This window comes from Nycticebus coucang, chromosome 19 (genome assembly GCF_027406575.1).
Source record: "Nycticebus coucang isolate mNycCou1 chromosome 19, mNycCou1.pri, whole genome shotgun sequence".
NCBI lineage: Eukaryota > Metazoa > Chordata > Mammalia > Primates > Lorisidae > Nycticebus > Nycticebus coucang.
Genome location: NC_069798.1, coordinates 12,198,732 through 12,221,334, shown reverse-complemented (window position 1 = coordinate 12,221,334; position 22,603 = coordinate 12,198,732). Strand labels below are relative to the sequence as shown.

Sequence of the window (22,603 nt, the reverse complement as noted above, 5' to 3'; positions counted from 1 at the left end):
GGCTGACTGGATTAAAAAACACAAGCCATCCATTTGCTGTCTGCAAGAAACACACCTGGCTTCAAAAGACAAATTAAAGCTCCGAGTCAAGGGTTGGAAGACAATTTTTCAGGCAAACGGAATTCAGAAGAAAAGAGGAGTTACAATCTTATTTTCAGATACATGTGGATTTAAAGCAACTAAAGTCAAAAAAGACAAAGATGGTCACTTTATATTGGTCAAGGGAAAACTACAACAAGAAGACATTTCCATTCTAAATATTTATACACCCAATTTAAATGCTCCCAGATTCTTGAAGCAGACCTTACTCAGTCTGAGCAATATGATATCTGATAATACCATCATAACAGGGGACTTTAACACACCTCTTACAGAGCTGGACAGGTCCTCTAAACAGAAATTAAACAAAGATGTAAGAGATTTAAATGAGACCCTAGAACAACTATGCTTGATAGACGCATATAGAACACTCCACCCCAAAGATAAAGAATATACATTCTTCTCATCACCCCATGGAACATTCTCCAAAATTGATCATATCCTGGGACACAAAACAAATATCAACAGAATCAAAAGAATTGAAATTTTACCTTGTATCTTTTCAGACCATAAGGCACTAAAGGTGGAACTCAACTCTAACAAAAATGCTCAAGCCCACCCAAAGGCATGGAAATTAAACAATCTTCTGTTGAATAACAGATGGGTGAAGGAAGAAATAAAACAGGAAATCATTAACTTCCTTGAGCATAACAACAATGAAGACACAAGCTACCAAAACCTGTGGGATACTGCAAAAGCAGTTTTGAGAGGAAAATTCATCGCTTTAGATGCCTACATTCGAAAAACAGAAAGAGAGCACATCAACAATCTCACAAGAGATCTTATGGAATTGGAAAAAGAAGAACAATCTAAGCCTAAACTCAGTAGAAGAAAAGAAATATCCAAAATCAAATCAGAGATCAATGAAATTGAAAACAAAAGAATCATTCAGAAAATTAATGAAACAAGGAGTTGGTTTTTTGAAAAAATAAATAAAATAGATAAACCATTAGCCAGATTAACTAGAAATAGAAAAGTAAAATCTCTAGTAACCTCAATCAGAAACGATAAAGGGGAAATAACAACTGATCCCACAGAGATACAAGAGATCATCTCTGAATACTACCAGAAACTCTATGCCCAGAAATTTGACAATGTGAAGGAAATGGATCAATATTTGGAATCACACCCTCTCCCTAGACTTAGCCAGGAAGAAATAGACCTCCTGAACAGACCAATTTCAAGCACTGAGATCAAAGAAACAATAAAAAAGCTTCCAACTAAAAAATGCCCTGGTCCAGATGGCTTCACTCCAGAATTCTATCAAACCTTCAAGGAAGAGCTTATTCCTGTACTGCAGAAATTATTCCAAAAAACTGAGGAAGAAGGAATCTTCCCCAACACATTCTATGAAGCAAACATCACCCTGATACCAAAACCAGGAAAAGACCCAAACAAAAAGGAGAATTTCAGACCAATCTCACTCATGAATATAGACGCAAAAATTCTCAACAAAATCCTAGCCAATAGATTACAGCTTGTCATCAAAAAAGTCATTCATCATGATCAAGTAGGCTTCATCCCAGGGATGCAAGGCTGGTTTAACATACGCAAGTCTATAAACGTTATCCACCATATTAACAGAGGCAAAAATAAAGATCACATGATCCTCTCAATAGATGCAGAAAAAGCATTTGATAAAATCCAGCATCCTTTTCTAATTAGAACTCTGAAGAGTATAGGCATAGGTGGCACATTTCTAAAACTGATTGAAGCTATCTATGACAAACCCACAGCCAATATTTTACTGAATGGAGTAAAACTGAAAGCTTTTCCTCTTAGAACTGGAACCAGACAAGGTTGTCCTCTGTCACCTTTACTATTCAACGTAGTGCTGGAAGTTCTAGCCAATACAATTAGGCAAGACAAGGAAATAAAGGGAATCCAAATGGGAGCAGAGGAGGTCAAACTCTCCCTCTTTGCTGACGACATGATCTTATACTTAGAGAACCCCAAAGACTCAACCACAAGACTCCTACAAGTCATCAAAAAATACAGTAATGTTTCAGGATATAAAATCAATGTCCACAAGTCAGTAGCCTTTGTATACACCAATAACAGTCAAGATGAGAAGCTAATTAAGGACACAACTCCCTTCACCATAGTTTCAAAGAAAATGAAATACCTAGGAATATATCTAACGAAGGAGGTGAAGGACCTCTATAAAGAAAACTATGAAATCCTCAGAAAGGAAATAGCAGAGGATATTAACAAATGGAAGAACATACCATGCTCATGGATGGGAAGAATCAACATTGTTAAAATGTCTATACTTCCCAAAGCTATCTACCTATTCAATGCCATTCCTATCAAAGTACCTACATCGTACTTTCAAGATTTGGGAAAAATGATTCTGCGTTTTGTATGGAACCGGAAAAAAACCCGTATAGCTAAGGCAGTTCTTAGTAACAAAAATAAAGCTGGGGGCGTCAGCATACCAGATTTTAGTCTGTACTACAAAGCCATAGTGGTCAAGACAGCATGGTACTGGCACAAAAACAGAGACATAGACACTTGGAATCGAATTGAACACCAAGAAATGAAACTAACATCTTACAACCACCTAATCTTTGATAAACCAAACAAGAACTTACCTTGGGGGAAAGACTCCCTATTCAATAAATGGTGTTGGGAGAACTGGATGTCTACATGTAAAAGACTGAAACTGGACCCACACCTTTCCCCACTCACAAAAATTGATTCAAGATGGATAAAGGACTTAAATTTAAGGCATGAAACAATAAAAATCCTCAAAGAAAGCATAGGAAAAACACTGGAAGATATTGACCTGGGGGAAGACTTCATGAAGAAGACCGCCATGGCAATTGCAACAACATCAAAAATAAACAAATGGGACTTCATTAAACTGAAAAGCTTCTGTACAGCTAAGGACACAATAACCAAAGCAAAGAGACAACCTACACAATGGGAAAGGATATTTGCATATTTTCAATCAGACAAAAGCTTGATAACCAGGATCTATAGAGAACTCAAATTAATCCACATGAAAAAAGCCAACAATCCCTTATATCAATGGGCAAGAGACATGAATAGAACTTTCTCTAAAGATGACAGACGAATGGCTAACAAACATATGAAAAAATGTTCATCATCTCTATATATTAGAGAAATGCAAATCAAAACAACCCTGAGATATCATCTAACCCCAGTGAGAATGGCCCACATCACAAAATCTCAAAACTGCAGATGCTGGCGTGGATGTGGAGAGAAGGGAACACTTTTACACTGCTGGTGGGACTGCAAACTAGTACAACCTTTCTGGAAGGAAGTATGGAGAAACCTCAAAGCACTCAAGCTAGACCTCCCATTTGATCCTGCAATCCCATTACTGGGCATCTACCCAGAAGGAAAAAAATCCTTTTATCATAAGGACACTTGTACTAGACTGTTTATGGCAGCTCAATTTACCATTGCCAAAATGTGGAAACAGCCTAAATGCCCACCAACCCAGGAATGGATTAACAAGCTGTGGTATATGGATACCATGGAATACTATTCAGCTATTAAAAAAAATGGAGACTTTACATCCTTCGTATTAACCTGGATGGAAGTGGAAGACATTATTCTTAGTAAAGCATCACAAAAATGGAGAAGCATGAATCCTATGTACTCAATCTTGATATGAGGACAATTAATGACAATTAAGTTTATGGGGGGGGAAGCAGAAAGAGGGATGGAGGGAGGAGGGTGGGGCCTTAGTGTGTGTCACACTTTATGGGGGCAAGACATGATTGCAAGAGGGACTTTACCTAACAATTGCAATCAGTGTAACTGGCTTCTTGTACCCTCAATGAATCCCCAACAATTAAAAAAAAAAAAAATTAATGGATCTAATTTCACGAAGTCCTCAATGGTACAACCCAATCAGACTGGCTCAAAGTGACAGTCACACAGCCAAGTGCCATGGCTCATACCTGTAATCCTGGCACTCTAGGAGGCTGAGGCAGGAGGATTGCCTGAACTCAGGAGTTTAAGATCTGCATGAGCAAGAGCAAGACGCTGTATCTACTGAATAATAGAAAAGTTAGGCAAGGGTCGTGGTAGACACCTGTAGTCCCAGCTACTCAGGAAGCCGAGGCAAGAGGATCTCTTAAGCCCAGAAGTTGAGGTTGCTGAGAGTTAGGCTGATGCCAGGGCACTCTAGCCTGAGGCAACAGAATGAGACTCTGTCTCAAAAATAAATAAATAAATAAATAAACAAACAAATAAAAATACTGACAGTCACAGTTCCTTCACAAAACCTATAAATAGAAAGAGGTTCCAATTAAACTTTATAGTGCTCTGCTCTTAAATGTAAGAAGACAACTAAGGATCACCAGACAAGTGATCCTATGTTCTAATATGAAAAGATAAATATGAAAAATTAAATACCATTAATATACCTACAAAGCAAAGAGAAGATAACGTATCCATAGAATAAGAACAGAATGCTACAAAAAAGCAACCATGACCCCAGGTGTGGTTGCACACTTGCAGTCCCAGCTATTGAGGTGGACAGATCACTTGTGCCCAGGAGCTGGAGGCTATAGTGTGCTATGATGGTGCCTCTGAACAGCCACGGCACTCTAGCCCAGGCAACAACAAGACGCCCTCCACCCCCATCTTTAAAACAAATAAAGCAACCACCAGAGAAAAAGCAAAAACACTTAGAAATTAAAAATGTGATCACAGAAATAAAATCTCAGTGGAAGGGTGGGAAGACAGAGTCACAATATTACAGCAAGCAGAAGAAAGGCAAATAAATGGAAAAGAGTAAAGATAAGAAAAAATGGGAGAGTCAATTTAAAGGGTCCAATATTCAAATTACAGGTGTTCCAGAGAGAAGACCAGGAGGAGGCACTATCAGAGGAGTCGCTGAACCTCACTTTCCAACATGAGTCTCCAGAATGAAGGGCCCAGCCCTGCCTGGCACGAAGAGAGGAAAGAGAGCTACTGGAAGGCACATCAGCATGGAATTTCAGAACACGGAGGACGAAAAGAAAATCCGAAAAACTTCCAGATTCTGGAGGGACGGGGCTGGAACACTTTCGGGAATTAAAAAAAGAAAAAAAGAACAGCTTCACACTTCTCAGCAGCAAAGGTGGAAGCTAAAAGAAAATAGAGCAATTCTTTCAAAATTCTAAGCATAAATTATTTCCAATATAGAAAAATTCTCAATTCAATGAGGTGGTAACATAATGACCTTTTCAGATGGACAGAGTCCCCAAAACTGTACCTCCCTTGCACATTGGTCTTGAAAAGTTATTGGAAAATGCATTCTGGTGAAACAAACCCAGTGCGTTCAGTGTGTGTACGTGTCTGTGTGTGTCTGTGTGTGTACACTCTAGCCTAACCCTAACCCACAGCTCCAGGATGAAAATGAGATAAAACTTGAAAGGTTCGAACACACTGAGGGGAGATTTGGGAACGTGAAAGGGACTCAGGGGACGAATCATTATGTAGACACTGGGAGCTCAACAAACAAAATAGCAAGAGGATTATTAATTCAGGAAAGCAGGGGAAGTTATCCAGGGAAGAAGTGGGACTTGGCTGTGAATAGCAATGACTTCACAATAGTCTCGGCCCTGGGGAGAAGACACCGCAACTATATTGGGAAGGATGGAGGAAGCAGGAGGCATCCGTGAGGGTTGGAGGAGGGGGAGATGGAAGAGGACTAAACCCTCATTTGGTATGAAGGTCGATTTATAACACCGAAAAATAAAAAAAAGAAAAATGAATGAGAGTATGCTTGTCTCAGAACAGGGGTTGTGGGAGTTGGTCCTGTAAAGGGCTACCAACGATTCATTCTTTCCAGCCCTCCACACCCTGGTCCACTTCCTTCCCCTTGAATCTGGGTGAGCCTTGTGGCTTCTGTTTTCACAGTCTTGGGAGCCGGGAGCCATGTAAAAAGTCTGCCTACCCTGTGGGACCAGAAACCACCTGGAGAGAGAACCACTGGAAGATGCCAGACTCCTGAGAGAGAGGGAGACAGACAGACCCCAGGTACCCTTCCACCGTCCAGCCAGTCCCTGTGTTTCTCCAGACTCCTGCGGGAAGCCACACGTCCCTCAATTACAGAATGGTGAGCAACAAAGCAGGTGCTATTCTAAGCTGCAGGGTTTAGGGATAGTTTGTTAGGCATCAGTAGGTAACTGAAAGAGAAATAAATGCCAAAAGAAAATGGTAGAAAAAAGGCTGCCTCTGGGGGGATGGAAAATAATAAATGGGCTGGGCACAAAAGTGGCTCACACCTGTAATCCTAGCACTCTGGGAGGCTGAGGTGGGTGGACTACCTGAGCTTCTGGGTTCAAGACCAGCCTGAGCAAGAGCAAGACCTTGTCTAAAAATAGCTGGGCGCTGTGGCAGGTGGGCGACTGTAGTCCCAGCTACTTGGGAGGTGGAGACAAGAGAATCCCTTGAGCCCAAGAGTGTGCGGTTGCTGTGAGCTACGACACCACAGCACTCTACCAAGGGTGACAAAGTGAGACTCTGTCTCAAAAAAAAAAGAGAGAGCAAGAGAATCGCTTAAGCCCAAGAGTTTGAGGTTGCTGTGAGCTATGATGCCATAGCACTCTACTGAGAGTGACAAAGTGAGACTGTCTCCAAAAAAAAAGAGAAAAAGAAAATCATGAATAAAGGTCCCTTGAGCAGGAAACTGCTGTTTTTCAAAATAAACCTGTGATTATTATTTGATTCTTTAAACTACATAATCCATAACTTTGATAGAAATAAAGGAATATGAATAGAAGATAAGCCAGGTAGACAAAAAGAAAAATATCCAGAGCTTGCAGATGCTAATGACCAGACAAGGGACCCAAAGGGTCAGAGTGTGGAGCTCAACCTGAAACAACAGAAGAGAAAGTCTGAACTCGGAGTAGGTTTCCAACAAATGCCAAATGGAACAATTCAGCAAATCCAGACTGTTTTCAGAGCCAGGCTGAAGGAGCGTGGACAGGGACCAGGCCAAATTTAGACTCTGCTTCCAACCTGGGCTCAGGGGTGCTGCCTACACATGTGTCTCCACCAGCTGTAGTTTACACCTGGCTGCATCTCCTGCGTTTGTACACTGTGCGTGTATTGGTTATTATTCTTAGAGCAAAACAGCACAGCCCCATTAGATGGTGAAATATTTAACTGTTTCCAACCAGCTGGCGAGCAGCCTCTGCTCTGAGCATTCCTGAAAGTTGTCCCATGGGCTGCACCCCCAGGCCCAGATGCCCAGTGCCATCTGGACCCCTGACTCCACAGCCATCCTCTACTGGCCAATGCCCCAAGGAGTTCCTTCATGTGGGAACTATGGGTTCCACAGGGTGTCACCAAGTTGCTATGTATCCCCTTGATGGTGCTATAATATTCTGGAAGACTTCCATCCTAACACCAGAGACGGATATCATTGATGGTGGAACTGGGGCTTTGGAATACAAAGACCTGGGTTTGAAGACCAGCTTCACCTTGTACTGGCAATATAAGCTTACAACCGCCTCTCACTCCTTTATAATTCCTTTTCCACACATTTTGGGGAGGGAAATATGAACAGATAAATGGAAAACACCCAACATGTACAGGCTGCTTAAAACAAATATGAGTTTTCTTTGAAGTAAGAAAGGAGAGGCAATGATAACAGCTACCATGCTTTCAGGTCCAAAACAAATATTCTAAGACCTGAATGTTCATGAAATACAGGATCGCTTTAGGTTTCACTTTAATCATCTGGTTTCAAAATCCCAGACTAGGGTGACTATTTGGGGGAGGGGGCACCAGGAAAGTTTGATTAACAAAAGAGTAACATGTAGCCTGGGTTGTATTTGGGTTTCAGCAAAGTGGCTTTGAAATATTCTATTTGAAAAAAAAAAAAAAGAAATATTCTATTTGATATTGAAGATAATTAATCCTAATGTGTTTTGGACTGTAAAACTAAAGAAAGATGTTTCTTTAATATTAATTTAACCCTGAGCGGGCAAGCGGGGATACGTGCCCTGGTTTTATAGCTTTATAAATATAAAACTTTATCTGGCTCCCTCCACAGTTTCCTACCCCACCCCCACCTGCTGGCATTTCTGGAACATAGTTATTAAGTATTCTGCAAGTGAATGAGTTCAATGCAGTGTAATAAAGTGTCTGAGGTTCAGGACATTTAGGGGGGTAATTAGATCTGCCTTCCATTCAATTGCTCAAAATGGATGAAGGAATGTATAGCAATTTAAATATCTGTAGATTATTCCAAAGTAGTACAGAAGATTTATTTCAATTACTTGGCTGCTTTATGAATTTTATGTTTTGTAACAATGGGATCAGTTTTTGATTCAATGATACAAGCTTTTGTTTAAGTCAAACTTAGAGATATGACTCCAATTGATGGCATCACTTACAATTCTGGTGCTTGTAAAACAGTGGATTTGGGGATAGAGACATTGGTAATTTGTTCCTTCCTTTAGAGTCAAACAAAATTGGAGGGTGTTTTTGTTACTTTTCACTCTAAATTGGTAGTGGGGGCTAAACCAGATTTCCCTACAGTCTTACAGAGTAAAGAGCAAATATGACATTCAGAACCTTGACATATGCATCGTCATTCAAGGGTATCTGCAGGGAAGGTGATGCGCTTCCCTTCCTTCTATGAGGACCACTCTTGTCCAATCATGTTAATTATGATAATAAGAGTCAGGATGAGGACTTGAATTGCTGCCTCAAATTCCCTAAGGACCTTGAAAGGGCCTCAACTACCTGGGTGACTTGGCCAGAGAAACTCTATTTCTCTAGAGGCACAAAAGTGGTCTTTGTTTAAAAATAACAACACTGATACATTAGCCTTATACCATAATTAATTACCCAAAATTTTGGTCCATCATTTGTAATTAATTATGGTATAATGCTTTGACATAATTGTTTAGCTGATCAAAATACAAAGTTAAGTGATTTCGAAACAAAAAGATTTCAAACAACATTTTGAGTTGAATAGACTAAGTTCAAGAAAACTGATTTCCTCTCACTTCCCACACTAAAATGCCACACTTAGAGGTCTCATTGTGGTCCTGACATACTCTTGGCCTCTCTCGAAAAACATTTTTCTTTAATGATGTTTACCCTATTAGCATCTAAAACATGAAATACCATTCAAGACAATGAATCAGCTCAAATCTCTCCTCCAGATGAAAATGTCCCTGTGTTCAGAGTATCTGCACCTCTTCTATCTTGGAGTCTGGTTTGTTGATGCACAAATCTTTTTCTGCCTATCAGACTGCAAGTTCCTGGAGCACAGAGGCTATATTTTATTCATTTTATATGATGGTTCTACAGTGCCTTGCACATAGAAAGTACATACTAAATATTTGTCTAAAGAATACATGAAAGCAAGTTAGGACTTGGTGGCCCAGTTGTAAATAATGACAGGTTAATGGAAAATTAACACTATTTCACAGGTATGAAACAGACATGATATCATATGGTTAAAAAACATACTTATGCATACATCTGTCTAAATACTTGTTTAGAGACAAATATGACTTTGTGATTCCCTGATGTCATATCCTCACTGAATAAAACTTAATACTGGATTTGAGACACAGATCTTTAAAAACAGTATGTTGTCATCAGTAGACACATGAACAATACTGCTCCTATAAAACCGAGTGCTCCTAGGTAAATATATTTATATATATCCCTGAAGTCTGTTTTAACACATTTGCAATTGGAAAATTAATTTCAAAAAATGAAAAGTTGCCTTCAGAGTCTAAACTACATAACATAGCTTGATTAAATTAACGCGGATGGTTGATGACTGGCGATTAACTTACTGCCTGCAGGAAGCAGAGCATCACAATAATACAGTGTTAAAAGAACTGAAACGTCTTGAGTCCCTATTGTGTGCTAGATACCGCTCTAAACAACTGATCTATGCCAATATATTTAATCCTCAAAACAAGTCTATCAGGTAGATTCCAATTATTATTCCCCCATTTAACAGATAAAGAAACCAGGGCCCCAGGGAGTTAAGTAATTTGCCAGCAGTCCCCAGGCTCTCTGGTTTCAGAGCCCACACTCCACGCCACCACACAAAAATGATTAAATTCAACACCTGGGATCACTAAGCATAAGCATACTGAATGAGATGACTATATCTTAAAGCATATATTATCTACTTTAAAGTTGGACTATTTTACCTTGGAATAACAAATTGTTTTATAAACATCAGCTACTTCCTTAATATTTCTATGGCTAAGAAAATGACTGAAGTGCAAACAAGTGTGGCTTCTTCTACAGAGCCAAAGACAAGTTAGCCTGTCAAACACCCAGCCTCCAGGCTACTGAGTAACACCTCACATGTTACTGAGTTATACCTGTAAGACCAAGCCATTCAGTAAACATAAAGGCTTCGTGGTTAATATAGCCAAGTTTAGTAAGTGTATTTAGTTTTAAATCTTTTAAATGCTGAAAAATACATTTATTTTATATTTTATAAGAATACTGATTCTTTTCTCTTTCTTTTTGAGACAGAGTCTCACTATGTTGCCCTGGGTAGAGTGCCATGGCGTCACAGCTGCAGCAACCTTGAACTCTTGGGCTTAAGCAATTCTCTTGCCTCAGCCTCCCAAGTAGCTGGGACTACAGGCTCCTGCCACAACGCCCGGCTATTTTTTTTTTGTTGTTGTTGTTGTAGTTGTCATCGTTGTTTGGTAGGACCAGGCTGGGTTTGGTCATCAGCTCTGATGTATGTGGCTGGCGCCCTCGCCCCTGAGCTATAGGCACCGAGCCAAGAATACTGATTATTTAAGATAAATTCTGGGAGCTCGACACCTGTGGCTCAAGTGGCTAAGGTGCCAGCCACATACACCTGAGCTGACGGGTTCGAATCCAGCCCAAGCCCGCCAAACAACAATGACGGCTGCAACCAAAAAATAGCCGGGCATTGTGGTGGGTGCCTGTACTCCCAGCTGCTTGGGAGGCAGAGGCAGAAGAATCGCTTGAGCCCAGTAGTTGGACGTTGCTGTGAGCTGTGATGCAACAGCACTCTACCCAGGGTGACGGCTTGAGGCTTTGTCTCAAAAAATAAAAAGATAAACTCTGGGGTTAAGAGAGCTCCCAAGATCTCCTTGGAATCTTAACTTGGGATTAGGAATTTCTGTTTACATTGGCTTTCACTGCTTTATATTGTCATCACGAAAAGTCCTCTTTCAAGATACCATATGGGTTTGGCTCTTCAAATGTCACTCCAAGAGAAATCAAATCATTGCTTGATTAAAAAGTTACTTCCTTTAAGTTTTGGCTGGTTGATGTGGTTGTCAGCATTAAAGAATAAAATACTCTCTATGCAGAGTATCTGTATCTCCCTGACCCTTGTTTAAAATATTTATTTACTATTGGTATTTTCACTGATCACCCACTGGGATTACAGTCTGTTCTTGAAAAATGCCACTTCACACAATATTTTGTTGTTTCATGACAAAGCTGTCAGCAAGAAATGTGCAGGAACTGTTTTTGGAGTTGATGGTGAACAGTCAACCAGCCAAAAGCCAATCCCTGAAGATAAGCTCCGCAGGGCAGCAGCCCTGGAATCTGCTTTATCTCCGGAAGATTTCCAGTTGAAAGCATCTTCTCTGGCGACTGGCTGCAAAGCATATCAGTTCTTCGGCCCTAAGAGGCAAAGTTATTACAGAAGTGCAGAGGGTCAGCCCGTGTCTACCTTGCTCATCCAATATCTAGTGGAGTCCAGCACATAGTAGGACCTAACGAGATGTGGAAGTCCAACTTGCCTCCCTAAGAGATTACCCACATGCTGGGTTTACCCAAAGAGAAGCATAGTTTTTCTATCACAAAATGTGTGTCTAGAAAAACTATGCTTCTCTTTGGGTAAACCCAGCATGTGGGTAATCTCTTAGGGAGGCAAGTTGGACTTCCACATCTCGTTAGGTCCTACTATGTGCTGGACTCTATCACAAAATGTGTGTCTAGGGCGGCGCCTGTGGCTCAGTTGGTAAGGCGCCGGCCCCATATACCAAGGGTGGCAGGTTCAAACCCACCCCCAGCTGAACTGCAACTAAAAAATGGCTGGGCGTTGTGGCGGGTGCCTGTAGTCCCAGCTGCTTGGGAGGCTGAGGCAGGAGAATCGCTTAAGCCCAGGAGTTGGAGGTTGCTGTGAGCTGTGTGATGCCATGGCACTCCACCCAGGGCCATAAAGTGAGACTCTGTCTCTACAAAAAAAAAAAAAAAAAGTGTGTCTATTTTCCCATTTGAAACCAAGGCTTACTTTGGCAGCAGTTACATGAGTTGTTTTGATATAATATTTTAGTGAGGGCAATCATTTATTAGGAAAATGAAACACCCCATTGTCATCTGCTAGCTTTTCTTTTTTCTTTTTTTGGAGACATTGTCTCACTCAGTAGTGTCCCATGGTGTCATCATAGCTCACAGCAAACTCAAACTCTTGGGCTCAAGGGATCCTCATATCTAAGTTTCCCAAATAGCTGGGACTAGGAGTGGCACCTGTGGCTCAGTGAGAAAGGCGCCAGCCCCATATACTGAGAGTGGTGGGTTTAAACCCAACCCCAGCCAAACTGCAACAAAGAAATAGCCAGGAGTTGTGGCGGGCACCTGTAGTCCCAGCTACTTGGGAGACTGAGGCAAGAGAATCGCCTAAGCCCAAGAGCTGGAGGTTGCTGTGAGCTGTGATGCCACAGCATTCTACCAAGGGTGACAAAGTGAGACTCTGTCTCTAAAAAAAAAAAAATCTGGGATTACAAATGCCCATCACCCATTTTTTCTATTTTTTTTAGTAGAGCCAGGCTCAAACAATCCACCCACCTTGGCCTATCAGAGTGCTAGGATTACAGGCATGAACCAACACACCAGGCCCTTGCTAACTTTTCTTATTCATACCATTATCAGTGAGCCACTTAGCAACCAAGTTGGAGCGGGGAGGTATGGGGACAATCCTGGGAAATTGCATAGGAGACCACAGAGAAGATCTATACTTAACAATAATTAAACCTCAAATTAAGAATGTCAAGCATCCCCAAACTAATGAAAGTCAAAAAGTATAATTAGATTGTAAATTTGCCTCCCAGAGGAAGAGCAGTCTTGATTTCCAATCAGTGAAGGGAAAGAGATCTTATGTTGTTTCCCTTTCCCTTTAGAAAACACGATTTTTTCAGTGTTAAACACTGTCTCCTCCCTACTTGTTTACTTATCCCAGTTAAGAACAAGATACCTTAGAGCAATGGTTCTCAACATGTGGATCATGACCCACAGGAACTGTATTAAAGGGCCATGGAATTAGGAAGGTGAGAACCACTAGCTTAGAGAGACACTGGGAAAGCCAGGTGACTATGAGTCCACAAAAACAGAGGGCAGGAGCAATACACTGCTTACTAGTATACTATAAAGATATTACTGCCAAACAGTATTTCAGAAATGTTTATACACAAAAATACAAAAATAAGCAGCTGAACACTGTGTCTTAATGGCACCAGCCTCCTCCTTGTGTTGAATTAGAGCAGTGGTTTGGACTTCTGTGGTCCAGAGTGGTGGTGGCCGCTGTTGCTCATCTCTTAGGCAACAAGTGCTGCTTTGCTGAAGCCCACCAATATCACCACCATCCAGAACAGGGAATGTGATTACTAATAACATATCCAATTCCAGAGGAGTCAGATTCCTTCATGAAGAATTTGAACATTTATCCAGAAACGATGAGATTTATGGTGTAGTACAGCTAATTGAAAATGAAATTGGAAAGAAATTAAAACAACTTCATGTTTTAATCAGAAGACTTCAAGCATTGCAGCAATGGGGCAAGTAATTTTCTTCTGGAGAATATATAATGATGTCATTATTTTGGTACTTGGGACTTAGGGAAGGAGGAAATAGAACCCAGACAGATGTTTGCTGAATGCAGCAGATAGGTGGCGCCAAGGCTTACGGCTCAAGGCCTAGGGGATTACAAAGGCTGTGTCTAAGGTTTAATTTAAACCTCAGAATTAGAAAGTCAAACAGGTGCCCTCAGAAGACATCTGACTTGCATAGGAGCATATGCTTTGACAGATGAACTTCTTTAGCATCTATGGGGTCCACTGACTTTCTATTTGGGTTAAAAAAATGTTCCAGCCTGAGCAAGAGACCCCATCTCTGCTAAAAATAAAAAAAAAAATCAACCTGGTGAGGTGGCTCCCACCTGTAGTCCTAGTTACTTGGGAGGCTGAGGCAGGAGAATCACTTGAGCCCAGTACACTGAGGTTGCAGTGAGCTCTGATGATGCCACTGTACTCCAGCCCCAGTGACAGAGTGAGATCTGGTCTCAGTTAAAAAAAAAAAAGTTTTAGGTTAATACTTTGCAAGGCTTGTCATTGCCTTCTATCATTTAGCAAAGTTAAATTTTAATGCAACATTCATAGTGTGTTAACAATTACTCAATATCATCAGGAAGCCTGAGAAAACCTTGGGTTGGTTACCTACAACAAATGATCAGAATAATCCCACTTGGTAAAAGCAGCTTGGCTTTAGAAGTCTCAGGTCCAGGGAAGGCTGAGGCAGGAGGATTGCTTGAGCTCAGAAGTCTGGGGTTGCTGTGAACTAGGCTAATGCCACAGCCCTCTAGCCTGGGCAACAGAGTTAAGACTATGTCTCAAAAAAAAAAAGAAGCCTCAGGTCCGATAGCTCGGCTCCACCCCTTCCTGGCTTTGGCACTAACTCCACCACTTAGTTGTCTGAGATTCACTTTCATTCTAGTCTGTACCAGAGGTTGTAATATCTGGTGTCTTAGAGCCTTCCAAGAAGCACAGGGAAACTGGCAAAGTTTGTCTTTAGATGCCTACCCTTTCATCCTAGTTCTTCCAGTTCCTATTTCTTCTAGTTTCCACATCTATAATGTAGGAGTTAAAATACCCACTAAAAGGGCTATTGAGAGGATTAACTGTGCTTGTAAATGGTGCTGCACAGTGGCTGGCACTTATGAGTAGGCACTAAAAAGTTATTACTGTCCCCTCCCCCAACCAACCAAATGAATGCAGATTATGTGGTAATAGCTGGCAAGCAAAGCTCTTAATAGAATATTTTCATGTTATAAGAGGCTTTCAAAGTCACTAGTCTACCCAGGGATTCACTAGTCTAGTTTCTGGATCAGCCTCCCCTACTGGGGCTGAAGGTGGAGCATTTAGGCAGTGCCCAGACCAGGCAGGTAAGCCATGAACCTCCTCCCTGGGGTCTGCAAGCTGGCCCAGAATGCAGCATAAATCTCACCAAAAAATGTGTTAGTGGGACCTTTAGGTGTGTTTTCCATTGCAGATTTGAATTAAAACTGAAGAGCACCCAAGCCGCCTTTACCCAGTCAAAACCATAAGGCAAGTTTCAGGCTTTAGGAACCACGTGGGAGTAAGTAGACGGCTTATCTTTCCAAGAATTCAAAAACTACTGGCCTTAATGATCAGCAGAGAGAGGACTCACTTCTGGCTAAAATGTTAGCAACTGAGCCCCAGAGTAACTTTGTAGCCACGTGAAACTTTTTCCTGTCTAGGGAGGACCCTTTAATTAGAGCTGGCTAAGGAATGTGCATAGTTCCTAGAATATAAAGGAGAGAAGAGAAACTGAGGAGGGGAAAGAAGGAACACACATACTCCATTTTTTAATTCTCTAGAGAGAAAACAGTATCTTATCTTTGGTGGTCGGTCACCTCCCTTTCAGGGGTCTCCTGAAGTGGAGACACGACGTGTTTGGAAGCAGAGTGAATAGGAGGACATCAACGCTCCGGATGGTTCAGCACGAAATGACTTTCAGAAAAAGATTCCAGAGCCAAAAAGTTACTTTCCCAGAGCGTGGGGCTCCCTGGGCACCTCCTTGGGACAGCTACACTGGGCAAAGTGGATCGATCGCGCTGCACGGTCTCTGGAGGCTGGAAACCGGGTCACCGCGGTCGGATGGCGTTTCCCACCCAGCCCTGGACCGCTCTGGACTGTTATCGTAGCACAACCCGGGAATTCTTGTGTGAAGTCCTCTGTACACACCGCGCCGGCCCATCTCCAAACGACTCCCTTTGATCCCGGGGCTGTAGTTATTTATCTCACATATAAATCAGGATTCTGCTGACAAATCCCTGTGTTTCCACTAAACAGACGGCTGCCCTGCAAAGCCCTTCTCCTTGTGATTCTTTTTAAAGTACGATAACATCTAACACTTCCATAAAACGGCCTGCAGAGGACACCGCCCGGGGCACGATTAACAGGATGATTTGTGTCGCCCCCGAACACATGTGGGCACACGGAGGGGACGCGGGACGGAGAGCAGTTATTTTCCAGTCCGCGCATCTGATGGAAGAAGTTGCCAAACGCACTCGCTAGCCAGCTGAGCTCCGCGGGCACCTAATCACTGCCAGATGTGGGGAGAGCGCACGGAGAACATCCCGAGTCCCAGAGAAAACACCCGGTCGTCTGCACCGGGACTGCTCGGACGGAGAAGCGGCCACAGTGGGGAGGACAGAGCCCCGGGCGAGATGGCGGAGCGCAGAGAGCGGAAAACCGATTGGGAGGAACGACGGTGCCGCCGCTCTTCTCGGCCTGTTTTTCCAATTAAAAAGTTGGAAACAGAAATCCGTAAACAACGACGCAGGCTTCAAACTACTTTGTAAAGACGCGACGGGGAAATACTGGCGCGCTTCAAACTCCAACTTGGAGGTCTCCTGCGGCGCCCACGCGCAAGCCGGGGAGCGCCCCAGTGTCCGCGCGCGCACCCGGCGCCCGGGCTCCCCGAGCCCGCAGCCTCCTCCGCCGCCTCCCGCAGCCCCGCGGAGCCCGCCGCCGCCCTACCTTTCATGGTGACGGATGAGACGCACCGCCAGCCCGAGGAAGTCGCCTCGCGCGGCCGGTCACTGCACGCCCATGGCAGCCGCGCCGCGCGCCGGCCGTCTGCGTTCCAGCCCTCTCTGGCCGCCGCCGCCCGCGATCCCCTGACTGCCCTCGCTCCCCGCTCGGCGCTCTGCTGCCGCGGGGCCGCCGCGCGCGCCGCTCTCCCCGGGCGGGAGGCGCAGCTCCCGCCAGCGCCCCTCCCCCTGGCCCGGCCGGGGCGCGCGGGCGGCCGCGCCCACGCCCCTCTCGCCCCCTCCCGCGCGCCCCGCCCTCGCCCGCGCCGGCCCCTGCCCCGCACTTCCCCGCCTTTCCTCTCCTTGGAGCCCTCGCCCTCCGGGGGTCTCTCTTGCTTCCCCCTGGATCAGCGTTGGAGCGGAGTCGCAAGGAAAGCCCTTCCTGGGTCGGTCCAGGGTTCACCCTCGGTGCGCGGAGAGATGCTGGGGCGGCTGCTGCGCTTGCCCCGGGACCCCAAACGACCTGTAGAGCGTGGGACAACAGGGTCGCGCGCAGCGGTGCCGAGGCCCCGGTGGAGTAAGGTTGTCCCTTCCCCAAATGGCTCTGGGGCACAGACAATGAGAGATCATCCCATCCCGGGGGTTCAGCGTTTCCTAGTGCGTGCGCTTGTGGACGCCCGAAGGACAGCGCTCGCCGCGGTCACCCAGGGAGAGCCCGAGACGTTAGAATCCTAAATCACCGTTATAGACGCTGTCCCTGTAGAACTCAGAGCAATATTACAACTCTGGGACCTTCCAGAAAGAAAGCAATCACACTCCGCCTTGGCTGGCAAAGTTACTCTTCTTCCCACCGCCCCTGAAACCACCAGGTTGACTCCGGCTGTGCTAGAGAAAGGAAGCTGGGCTGGGAGGAGGTTCACAAGCCCCTCTCCGGTCGCCATCACGCTACTCCACTGGGTGCTTAATTAAGAAAGTCAGCGGTTACCTCTCCTTTCAGACCCCCCCCTCGGCAGACCCATTCCTTTACTGCTTTAAAACGTGAACTAAGTGGTGAGTGGAGCTGCGAGGGGGGAGTGGGTGCGGAGGAACTTTCTTCAACAAGTTGAAATGACAGATCGCCCCTGAGACACACTAACGCCCCGCAAGCAGAACACTGGCTGGACAGGGGTTGCACCTTTGCAGTTTGCCCTCCTGACCAACCATATCGATGGGGAGTCTTTGCTGTGGGAAAAGGCAGTGCCCAGAAATGAACACTTCTAAAACATTCATGGATTCTCCCTCCCAGAAGCTTTGTTTTTTGGAATGTAAAGGGGGAACTTGGACTGACTAGCAAAGAAAAGGCTGAACCTGACACTTTTTTTTGCTTTGGGGGTTGCGGAAACTACGGGATCTCTGCTGGTTACTCTGAGGTGCGTTTCAGATCTCGCTGAGGGACCTGCCTTGTTTGGGAGGCCCTGGAGGGTCCCTGGAGGGAGCCCAGGAAATGGATTCTCGGCCCAGTGGTGGGGTGGAGAAAGTCCATCAATCTCTCTGCTCAGTAGTTTCTCCAACTGAAAAAATGACACAATTGTGGCTCTAATTTCAGCATTTGAATTTGAAAAAAGTTTTTAAAAACTAAATTACATTGGGCATGGTGGCTCACGCCTGTAATCCTCGCACTCTGCGAGGCTGAAGCAAGTGGATAACGTATGCTCAGGAGTTCTAGACCAACCTGAGCAAGAGTGAGACCCCATCTCTACCCAAAATATAAAAAGCAGCAGGGCATTGTGGTGGGCACCTGTGGTCAAAGCTACTCCGCAGGCGGAGGCCAAGGGATCGTCTGAGCCCAAGAGTTTGAAGTTGCTGTGAGGTTTGTGGCACAGAACTCTACCCAGGGCAGACTCTGTCTCAAAATAAATAAATAAATAAACCCTACATTATGAATGGACGACAAAAATACAGGCAACACAAGAAAACATAGATAAATTGTACTTCATAATAGTTAAAAAAACTTTTGTGTGGCAAAGGACGCTATCAAGGGAGTGGAAAGGTAACCCACAAAATAGAAGAAAGTATTTCTAAGCCACATATCTGATAAGGGATGAATAGCCAGAATATATTAAAAATTCCTACAACTCAGCGGCCACCCAAAACTCCAAACCACCATTTAAAAATGGGCAAAATATTTGAATAAACATTTCTCCACAGAAGATGTACAAATGGCCAATAACCACAGGAAAGGACAGTCAATCACTAATCACAGGGGAAATGGAAATCAACCACAATGAAATACCACTTCGCCCCCATTAGGATGGCTATTTTACTCACAGAGAGAGAGAAAATAAGTGTTAGTGAGGATGTAGAGAAAATCAAAAACTTTGGTCATTGCTGTCAGAGGTGTAAAATAGTATGCCTACTGTGGAAAACAGCATGGCAGTTTCTCGAAGAAATGAACACAGAATTACTGTTTAAGTCAGCAGTTCTTCTGGGTATATACCCCAAAGAATTGAAATCCGAGCCTTAAACAGATATTTGTACATTACTTACAATAACCAAAAAGTAGGACAACCCAAGTGCCTGTAGTTAGGTGAATGATAAACAAAATGTGGTGTGTACATACTGTAGACTATTTACTCAGTCTTAAAAACGGAGGAAATTCTGACACCTGCTACAGCATGGGTGAGCTTGGAGGGCATTATGCTCCTCGAAATAAGCCAGTCACAAAAGGGCAAATAAAATTCCACTTGTAAGAGAAACATGAGAGTAAAATTCATACAGACGGAAAGTAGAATGGGGTGGCCAGAGGCTGGGGACTCATTTCATGGGGACAGAGTTTCTCTTTGGCAGGATGAAGAATTCAGGAGATGGATAGTGCTGATGTTGGCGTCACAATGTGAGTGCACTTGGTGCCACTGAACTATACACTTAAAAATGGTTGAGGTAATGAATGTGTGATGTGCTGTATTGAAAGTATATTTCACCACAGTAAAAAATTCTCATAGAAACATCATAAGATAAAATCAAAGAAACCCTAGACCTGTCGTGTTAGCTGTGATAATGAGCCAGACTCACAGATTTGCCAAGAAGAAAACAGGCCCAGCAACTCTTTCAAGGACAATTTTAAGAAAGGGTCCTGGAAGGTTGCCTTCTCCCCCCACCCTGTCACCTTCAGCACAGAATGGATTGGGTCCTATGATAGGATCCTGCAGGTCTCCAGTCTGGCCCCTCCTCTAAGCCTCATTCTGGACAAGGCTGAAAGTTGCTGTCATGGGGGCAGATTATCAGCTAACTGAGATTTCTTGATTCAGGAGCTCTGGGAGAAATTGAGGATTAAACTGAGGCTCAGGGAGAGGAGATGGGAAAGAAGAAAATGTGACTGTAAAGGACTGAGCTTTGTAGACAAGGATACTTTGAACTTCTAAGAAATGGGCTCAGGGCAAGCTCATGAGCAGGTGGCAGGCTAGCTTAAGCAGCAGCCGGGCTCTCCTTCACACCACGGTCTAGGACTCAGAGGAGGCATGTCTCATCTAATCCTCACCCTAACCCCATGTTGGAATTTCCTTTCAATAGAAGAAAAAAGCCCCCAAATCACCCTTGACTCGGCCTTTTCCCTCAACTCTACATTCTTACCAAACTTTGCCTCCACCTGAGAAATATGTCTCCAACTTCTCTGCCTTTCTCCACCTCCACTACGGAGACCTCCACATGGAGACCCCCACAGCCCACATGGACTGCTGCACCAGTCCTCCATGGGGGCGCTCACCCCTCCTTTGCTCCTTCTCCACTCCAGGCTCCAACATATAGCAGCTGGAGTGGCCACAAGGACAGATAAGAGGTGGGGAACAAACAAGCTGAACTCAGCAGTTTCCCCAGCTTGCTGTCTTCAGAGAGTGTCCAGGCTGTGGGACAAAGAAGGGGACCCAGGCAGAGCCCAGGGGACACCTTACATGGAGGAGAAGCTGCCAGTCCATGGAGACCAAGGCAGGACAGAATCCTAGGGGAGGAGAGAGCCTCAGTTGTGTGGCCAGCTGCATTCACTATAATTCCTTGATCTCTGACAGTCTCTACAGTTCCATGCCAGCTGGCCACTGGAACATTCCAGCAACTTTCATGGTCACTCTCTTCCCACTTTGCCCACTCATTTCTCTTCCTTCTGTGTGCAGCATCTTTTCCAGCCAGGCTATTTAGAGTCTCCCCCCAATCATCAGCTTATTCCCACCTATGAAGCTCTGGGCCTTGCATTCTACCTCTGAGAAAACCCTCCTTTCTCCCTGGTGCCAGTGCGGGTGTGCACATTATCACGTCAGGTTCCGATCAGCCTAGTTGTCCTAGCTCCCTAGCTCCCACCAGGTGGTTGCTGCTTTTCTCCCAAAAGAGCTTCCACTGCCAAACAAGAGGAGGCTTCACAGCTCTCAAAGAAAGAGCTTCTGTGGGGCTCTTGATGAGGGTCAGTTTCTCTGCTGTTTTTATGGCCCTCCACAGGAGGATCTGTGGTCCTTATCTCAGCTGCCTTTTGGCCTCACTTTCTTGTCAGGTCTGGCCACAGCAGGTGTTATCTTATCACCTCAGTCTACCATGCATATTCGTATCACTTCCAAGAGTTAACAATTTCACTGGGGCCTGAGTCCTTTGTCATAAGTGACTCCATTTTGAGACATTCAAGGTCATAAAACATTATTATATATCACATGTCCACTGTAAAAATGCAACTCTCTGTCTAGAAGTAGACCCCTTCATTCAGCAAGCATGACATGTGGTTACTAGACAGGGCACTGGTGCTACAGAAATCCCAGTTGGGTCAGGTGCAATCTCCCTTCTGAAAAGGATCTATAGAGCAAGGTAGAAAGTGTCCTGAGAGAGGCACTGATTAAGTGCTAGAGAAGGAAGCAAAGTGAGTGATTACTAAGACAAGGTGGAAGGCTCCACTGGGACTGGACCCTGAAGGCTGCTTAGAATTGGAATGAACCTGGGAAGGGACCGCTGGCCCTCCATGCCAGTGTGTGGAGAAAGGGGCCTGGGAACCACCTGTATCAGAATGACCTCGGGGTGTTTTTATAAAATGCAAGTCTGTTTTGTTTCACTCTCCAGATGATTTCCATGCTCAGAAGGACCAAGGTCTTTATCTCCTAACAACAGCTTCTAGTAATCAACATTCAATGAATGAAAGACTGAATAGAGGGAAAAGGAATTTACAATGGAAGGGACTCTCTTAAAAAGGCAAAGCCAGAGAAGGGAAAATGTATGGAATACCCCTCAGGAGATATCCGTGGGCCTCCCGAAGAGGTTCTCTCAGGATTTTAGCTAGCAAGAGATCATACCCTATTCTCTGAAAATTAAGCTTTTGCGTATGGTGTGTGAGTGAGCTTTTTTTTTTTTTTTTTTGAAAGGATATTGGCTTCTACAGTTTGGTCATCTGAGGTACTTTATATTCCTATCCATGGATGACACAGAATAGACTGTGTGGCAGAGCAGCCGTTGGGCTGTTCAGCATGCCCACTAAAATGTTACATGCCCCACAAAGAGATGAATGAAGTTGTAATAGGCACCAGGTTGCCACGTCTCCAACCTCTGAGATGGGATTATGCTTGAGCACTGTGTGAAAAATTTTTCTGGATAAAGAAAGAGCTTTTAAGTCTTTAAAAGCTTATGCTTTTTTGGTCAATGTTTCTTTAGATTTTAAACAAACTTAAGGATTTTGAAAGAGGGCTCTGATTGAGAGCTTCTTTCCCTGTTTGTCCCCAAAGCCAA

The 22,603-nt window shown here is 44.1% G+C and overlaps 1 protein-coding gene across 1 annotated transcript in view; it reads right to left on the bottom strand.

Moving 5' to 3' along the window:
* Positions 1–17,047, bottom strand: part of COLEC12 (collectin subfamily member 12) — a 186,177-nt gene extending 169,130 nt beyond the window's left edge. Inside the window, exon 1 of the mRNA XM_053571881.1 lies at positions 16,884–17,047. Coding sequence (XP_053427856.1) covers positions 16,884–16,890 — 7 coding nt within the window. The 5' untranslated portion in view covers positions 16,891–17,047. The remainder of the gene's footprint in view (positions 1–16,883) is intronic.
* Positions 17,048–22,603: the final 5,556 nt, after the last annotated feature.